At 50.1% G+C, this 7,767-nt stretch overlaps 1 protein-coding gene and 1 non-coding gene across 2 annotated transcripts; both read right to left on the minus strand.

Moving 5' to 3' along the window:
* Positions 1–3,238: 3,238 nt before the first annotated feature.
* On the minus strand, positions 3,239–7,058 carry RPL39 (ribosomal protein L39). Its single transcript, XM_058713137.1, has 3 exons — positions 6,903–7,058; positions 4,840–4,943; positions 3,239–3,470 (listed from the first exon to the last, which is right to left on the minus strand). Exons 1-3 carry the CDS (start codon positions 6,903–6,905, stop codon positions 3,422–3,424), a joined length of 156 nt encoding a protein of 51 aa, XP_058569120.1. The 5' UTR covers positions 6,906–7,058; the 3' UTR covers positions 3,239–3,421.
* On the minus strand, positions 3,870–4,001 carry LOC131503328 (small nucleolar RNA SNORA69). Its single transcript, XR_009257418.1, has one exon. It is a non-coding gene; the product is annotated as a small nucleolar RNA SNORA69 (small nucleolar RNA).
* Positions 7,059–7,767: the final 709 nt, after the last annotated feature.

Raw genomic sequence — 7,767 nt, forward strand, 5'->3', positions numbered from 1 at the left:
CGAACCCATGAATCGCGGGATCGTGACCTGAGCCAAAGTCGGACGCTTAACCGACGGAGCCCCCCAGGCGCCCCGTATAGTCTTGACTGCAGTAGTCCTGCAGGTTATGCTTGCCTCTGGTGCCCCAAACACCCACCAGTGTTTTTGCCTGGGCGGTGGTTTGATGTTGACTTCTCTGGAACAGAACAGGATGGGGGAAGTGTGAATGCTTAATATTTCACTCTGTTCCGTCGGGTCCTCGTGGCCATTCCTAAGGGCGGCTCCCTGGCATGGTAAGCACTCAAAATGTCAGTTGCTATTAGCAGAAGAGTTGTATAACCTTTTAAAATCTGTACGATGGGGGAACACCTGGTAGAACCGACCCTTTATAGACATTATCGATCCTTACAAACCCCAAGGTAGGTAGGACTTGGGGCGGGGGGGGGGGGGAGTCTCCTAAAGTCCTAAAGATCGAGTTTCCACAGTTGGGTCAGGTTGGAGCTGGGACTCAACCGACGCCTGACTGCAAGGCCCAGGATTTTAACTCTCACACTGCCCTGCCTCCTCTCCGAGCCCTCGAGGTGGTTAAGGCACTCGCAATTAGAATCCCGGGATTGGAAGGGAACCAACATCTGTCTAGAGGCGGACACTGAGCGCGAACATTGACAGCTGTGCCTGACCTCTCCCTGGACGACCTGTCCCTCCCCACTATCTGTCTTTAGCTTTATCCAGCACATAGCTCATGTCTGCTGGGGAGGGATCCACACCCCTCGACTCCTGCTCACTCCCCATTCCTTGTTTTCCTGGTCAGGCACCAAACCAAGTGCTGTAGGTACATGATCCTCACAGCCCCCTGAGGGAGCTCCCACTGGCCCCACCTCACAGATGAAGACCCGGAGGCTTACAGCTGGCAAACGAAGAGTGGGATTTGAATCCCAACTCAGCAGACTCCCCCCCCCCCCAAATGCCTGCTTCTCAGCAGGACGTCAAGAGGCGGGCAGTGTCAGCTCAGGGTTGACCCCATGTCTTTCAACAGCTGACCTCTAATGCCACACTTCTGGGAGTTTGTAAATGTAGATCTTGAAGGTCTCAGAGCTCCCATAATTCCCCCTTCAGGGAGCACTGATCTAGTCCTTCACAGATGGGCAAACAAATACTGGCAACCGAACGAGCTAGGGCTAGTGAGGGGCCAATGGAACCAGGACCTGTGCCCAACTCCCAGGCTCAAAAGTAACTCCTTAGGGAAAGAAAAAAGTTAGCCCCTTATGTACAACCAATCATCTTTGGTGCCCATGTCATTCTACCTTTCATTTCTGACACCTGTTTAAGGTCCATTAGTGGCACCTTAGCGGTGTCCCAACCTACTCTGAACAGTGAGGCTGAGGTTGTTTTTTTTTTAAATATTCGAGTGTGTATGTGAGCAGGGGAGGAACAGAGAGGGTGAGAGAATCCCAAGAGGTTCTGCACTGTCAGCATGGAGCCCAACACAGGGCTCCATCCAGAGTCGGACACTTAACAGACGGAGCCACCCGGCCGGCCCGAGGCTGAGGTGTTTTTAATACTCCAAGTTGAAAATTCCGGGCACAGGACTGCCAATTATATCGAGCCCCACTGCTTTGGATCCGTGTAACATTTTTTAGGTTACCACTGCTACCAGGGTGCCTGGGTGGCTCATTTCGTTAAGTGTCTGACTCTCGATTTCGGCTCAGGTCACGATCTCGTGGTTTCCGGGGTTCGAGCCCTGCATCGGGCTGTGCACACGGTGCCTTGCAGGGCCTGCTTTGGATTGTCTCCCGCTCTCTCTCTCTGCCCCTCTCCTGCTCACACGCTCTCTCTCTCAAAATAAATTTAAATTTTTTTTTTTTCAACATTTTTTATTTATTTTTGGGACAGAGAGAGACAGAGCATGAACGGGGGAGGGGCAGAGAGAGAGGGAGACACAGAATCGGAAACAGGCTCCAGGCTCCGAGCCATCAGCCCAGAGCCCGACGTGGGGCTCGAACTCACGGACCGCGAGATCGTGACCTGGCTGAAGTCGGACGCTTAACCGACTGCGCCACCCAGGCGCCCCTCAAAATAAATTTAAAAACAAGACAAACCCCCTGTTGTCCCCACAGCAGCAGCTCCCAGGTTCCTAGGTTGGTTAATTGGTATTCTGTAGCCCACTCTTCTGATTTCCAATTAACGGTGGTCCTTCAGGATTATGACCATCTGAACCTCTTAGTGTGGTTCTGGGTTAGGGACCCCTGTGCCAGGCCATCCCTGGCCACTTGCTCTCTGCTATATCCAGCACAGGGTCCCTACAAACCCCATATGGGGTCGCCACCAAACTTGACTCCCCTTTCCCTCGCTGTAGTTTCACCTACATCCCACAGGTAATTAGGGACCCTTTGTTCCTTCCCACGTTTTCCAGACCTTTGCTCTGGCTTCCATATTGGCCCCTAGGGTGTAGCCTAACCTACACCCACACCTGTCTATCAACTGACCCCAAGTATCTAGAACAGTGCCTGGCACATAAAGGCCCAGTAAATCTGAATTTTAGTGTGTCAAAACAGTCTTTTGATTTCGTTCAACAATTTAAAAATACAGAAATTTAGTTCACAGGCCAAACAAAACCAGGCAGACCAGTCTGATAACCCCTGGTTCAGATGATTCCTACTTGTATTGACGACTGGCATTAGAGAATAGTATATAAAGATGCTATTTAAGAATGTGCTTGGGCACCTGAGTGGCTCAGTCAGTTTAAGTTCCATTCTTGATCCGAGAGTCCCGAGTTTGGGCCCTGTGTTGGGCTCCGCGCCAGGCATGAAACCTACTTAAAAAAAAGAATGTGCTACCTCAAACATTCACTTCCCATAAGGCGTAAGAGCCATTAGCCACATGGAGTTTTTCAATTACAATTAAATAAAAATTTAAACATTAGTTCCTGGGGCGCCTGGGTAGCTCAGTTGGTGAAGCGTCCGACTTCAGCCCGGGTCACCGTCTTGCGATCTGTGGGGTTCGAGCCCCGCGTCGGGCTCTGTGCCGACAGCTCGGAGCCTGGAGCCTGGTTCACATTCCGTGTCACCCTCCCTCTCTCAAAAACAATTTACACATTGAAAAAAAAAAATCAGCTCTTCACTCAAACTAGCCACACGTCTTCCAATACTCAGTAGTCAAAGGACATTTCTATCACTGCACAAAGTTCTACTGGACAGCGCTATGGGAGATCTGACAGGAGGAGGAAGTCAGTCCTTCACAAATCAGAACACAACAGCAGTTCAACCAAAAGGTCTCACATGTTTATTACTGAACCAACCTACAGGAGCAGAAGAAGCATCGTAACAGAGAAAAGTCAATTTCCTGATAAAACAGATCTACTGGTCAGGCAGCAGGGAGGTGATGGAATAGAAACGTATGACTTTCAGGCGGCATAAACGTGTGCCATCTCACGTTCGAACCCTTACAGACCCAGCTTCGTTCTTCTCCAATGCCGCCTCTTGGAGTTGTATCTGCAAAGAAGGAAACTGCGGGTTACAAAGGCAGTCTGACTTCAACAGGCTCCCAGTTTTCCTTCCCTTAACACGTTTGGAGCTCTTTGGAGAGTAAAAAGTGACTTGCTGGATGTGTTTAAGAACTGGTCACATCAAATTTTTGCCTCTCCAAAGGATTCCAGGCCAAGAAAACACACTGGTTCTTGAGACTGGACTAGTGGGGAAGTTCTTTCCCCTGCCAAGAGTACGCACACCTACCTGTGATTCAACATCCCTGGGGAGACCCAGACATCTTTATTTTCGAACCTCCCGTCTTTCAAAACATCAAAACAGCATCTGCAGAATCTTTCCAATAGATTAACACCCCCAATCATTTCAGTATCAAAGCAAGTGACGTGCAGAGTGAAAGCTCCTCAGAATTGTCCATGTCAATCTGTCCTGATTTTACCCTTAGAGAGGCAAAATCAAAAATGATCAACACTGTTTTTCTTTCAGCAGGATAATGTCAGTACTTCCACAAAACGAAGCACTGTAATTGCAACCTGCTTTAACACACTTTAAAAGTTGCAAGGCAGCTGAGGGAAGAGAAAAATCCTTCAATTGTGCCAGTTCTCTGCGCCAAGTGTATACTCTGAAATATACATTTCTTTCACTCCTCACAATAACCCGTAACAGCAGGCCCCACCACCAGGTGGGGATAGGACAGAGAAACCGATGTTCATGTCAATCCATTAAAAAAGGGCTTTACTATGGATGTCCAATGTTCTCAACGGAACTGCAGCAAGCTTGTAGAAGGGCTGACCTGCCCAAGTAACCACTTCGCCAAGAGGCTCAATGCTCTTTTCTCAGTGTTGTATGAGGGCAGCGCCTGGGTGGCTCAGTTGGTTAAGTGACTCTTGATTTTGGCTCAGGTCATGACCTCCCGGTTCCTGAGTTCAAGCCCCGCATTGGGCTCCACACTGACAGTGTCGAACCTGCTTGGGATTCCCTCTCTCCCTCTCTCTCTGCACAGAGGGCATGGAGCCTGCTTTGCCTGTTAGCCTAGATGACCCCAGAGGCCTTCTGTCGCAATTCTAGCAATTCCACCTTTTTTCCAAAACCATCAATTCAACTACTTCTGCAGTAGAGGGCAATCTTCCGATCTTTTAGAAAAGATAAACACCTCAAAGATGGACTAGGCGAGCAACAAGACAGCCTTCCACTTTACGTTCTGGGTCAGGCTAAAGACAACAGGAAATTAAATATTGGAGTGTCTGCCCTTAATCCCAGAGGTGGGCTGGGTTTCTGTCCAGAAACACAGAGGAAGCACATTAAAACAAAACAACAACCCCACAAAAGACGCAGGTGATTACAGGGCGGGGTGTGTGTGTGTGGGGGGGGTCCTTACCTGATTTTATTACCAGTTTTCATCCGAATCCACTGGGGAATGGGACGATTCTGCTTTTGTTTCTTGGCCAGGAATCGCTTGATCCTGAAAGTCTTGTGAGAAGACTGGGAAGAAAAGGGAACCAATTAAAATTTTTTCAAAATATTTTATTTATTTTTGAGAGAGGCAGAGCATGAGCATGGCAGGGGGAGACAGAAAGACACAGAATCCGAAGCAGCCTCCAGGTTCCGAGCTGTCAGCACAGAGCCCGACGCGGGGCTCAAACTCAGGAACCGCGAGATCATGACCTGAGCCGAAGTCAAGTCAGACACTTAACCGACTGAGCCACCCAGGCGCCCCAAAAAGGTAATCAATTTAGACAGCAACACCAGAGCTTGCTCAAAAGATTCAAAGTCAGGAACTCCCTCAATCCACAAACATTTGAATGCTTTATCTATACCAAAAACAACCTTCTCAATGCTAAACCCATCCATCACGCCCTTTGTGCTGCTTCTTACAATTTCTAGAGGCAGATATATAATTCCCACTGTTCAAATAAAAATCACCAAGAGTCAGAAAAGTAAGTAACCTACCCCAAATCAGAGTATTAATGTGCAGACCTGGGATTCAAGCTCAGGTCATCTATGCTCCAAGGCTAGGGTGCCTTCCACTCTTCCCTGCTGTCACCCAGGACCCAGAGGACCACTGGGGATGGCTGAGGAACTTGGTTTTCACAAAAGAACACAAGCTTTTTTTTAAAAAAATTTTTTATTGTTTATTATTATTTTTGAGAGAGAGACAGAGAACAAGCAGGGAAGGGGCAGAGAGAGAGGGACACAGAATCGGGAGCAGGCTCCAGGCTCCCAGCTCTCAGCACAGAGCCCGACATGGGGCTCGAACTCACAGACCACGAGATCATGACCTGAGCTGTAGCTGGCCGCCCAACCCACTGAGTTATCCAGGGGCCCCAAGGACACAAGCTTTTGGTCACCCAGAACAATCTGTCACTTGCAAGCCAACTAGTCTCAGTGCACTATGTACAAAAGGTACCTAATTTCAAGGGTCATACCAAGAGTAATTAAGATATACACAAAGTCCTCGACCGTCAATAAATCTATTCTAACCCACTGACCATTTTGGTATTAATTCTAACTGTACTTAACACATAATTTTCAAGGATGACTTTCCCAATTTCTCATTGCGTTTTTGGCTTTAAGTACTTGGCATCTAAGTCCAACCCCAACCCCCCCCCCCCCCCCGTCAGAATGCAGAACAATCTGGAAATGGCAGGAGTGGTAGTCTTGCGTCTGGCCAACGTGGTCCAACACACCCTTGGATAATAACAGGGGCCATTACAAAGAAGGCAAGGACTACACTCCTCTCTCCCAGCTCACGGTAGCAGTTGTAAATTTTCTGTCAACTAAAACAACCAGTTACCGATCCTCTCTCTCCACACCTAGAAGCAGAAGGCAATTTTATGTTCTAAGAAACCTATCACTGGTTAAAATCCACGACCATAATTGTCCTCAGTTGGCATTTTAGGTTGAACGCCCTAATGGCATATAGATTCACACTAGAGCACCGCTTCTTCCAGGTGCTTCCACGGGGGAGATACTTAAATCCTCGAACAAAGAATTAAAAGTCCTGTAAGCGCCTAGTTTGGTATGCAGCCGGCAGCCAACTTAAAAAGTTTCCTTAAGCCAGCTGACCACATTGCCTTCTCGATGCCTGGCACGTCCCACGTGCCCCAAGGTCGGGCCACGGTTTCTGGAGTGGATCCCCCCGACTTCTCTCTCTGTCCCAGAATCACAGTTCGCTCCAGAAGGGCGAAGGGCAGGGGGAACCCCTGCTAGCCTGGGCAGCGGCCTGGAGCACAAAGCGCCCCCCCCCCCTCGCGTAGGTTCTCCATCACTTGGTAGTTTCCCGCCAGGCCTGTAGCTGGAGCCCTGGCCAAACTCGGCCTTCTCTAGAAAAAGCCTTTAAAAGGCCCCAGCACCTCGATACAGCGTACGGTGCCTGCGAGATCGCGGAAGCCTCAAGTCTCGCGAAAGCACCCCGGGGCCGATGGTTACGGATAAACTTACCATGGCGAGAAACGACCAGCGGCGCACGAAAGGATGGCGAAGAAGGAAAAGAAGGAAGCGGGCGGAAAGACGTATTTAGAAGACGTTGCCGGAGGCGGAGCTTGGAAGCTGCTGCCATTGGCCGATGGCCGTCTCTGGCCGCCCTTTCTGCCTCAGCCCCGCACGCGTGCGCGTGCGCGCTCTCGTGGGAACTCGGCAAATCGCGCTTGTCCGTGCGAAATGGAATTCGTTTTACGCCACTTCCGTAAGTGGGGCCCTCGGGAGCAGGGCACCCTGCTTCGTGGGTGAGGCGCACAGGCCGTGGTAAAAGCCGAAGTGGTAGCCCTTCCGAGGGCAGAAAGAGCAGAGTGGGCGGGGCTAACTCCAAGGGCGGGTGGGGGATACGTCACGTCCGAGTGCAAGGGACTTCGGTCCTGGGTTTAGGAAGCAGAGCGCCGAGGGTTAACCTCCGCCGGGGTGGCCTGGCGGTGCGCATCTCGGTCTTATCTCGACCTCTAGCATGGTTTCGAGCTGGCTGGCTGGGCCGTGCTGGACGGGAAGGGATGGTGATGTTGGAGAAAGCAAGGGAGGGTGGCGAGGGCTGCACTGGGTGGGTCCGGGAGGTCTAGGCAAGAGGTTGCTGCTAATCAAGGTCTAAGCTGAGAAATTTCGAGATAACCTTTTCCTTGGCTGCTAGGAATCCCAGACGGACTTTTAGCCCGCTTTGCAAAATGCATAGGAATTAATGACATGCGTTTTGGATGTTGATGATCCCCGATTCCATGTTTTTCTTCTCCACATTTAAAAACAGAAACTTTTGAGGGCGCCTGGGTGGCTCAGTCGGTTGAGCGTCCGACTTCAGCTCAGGTCATGATCTCACAGTCCA

This window comes from Neofelis nebulosa, chromosome X (assembly GCF_028018385.1).
Source record: "Neofelis nebulosa isolate mNeoNeb1 chromosome X, mNeoNeb1.pri, whole genome shotgun sequence".
NCBI lineage: Eukaryota > Metazoa > Chordata > Mammalia > Carnivora > Felidae > Neofelis > Neofelis nebulosa.

What these genes read in the sequence shown, in the direction of transcription:
- RPL39 (XM_058713137.1), bottom strand. An exon ending in AAAACTGGTAATAAAATCAG is followed by an intron (nt 3,471 to 4,839) that starts GTAAGGACCCCC and finishes CCTTCTTTGCAG; the next exon opens with ATACAACTCCAAGAGGCGGC.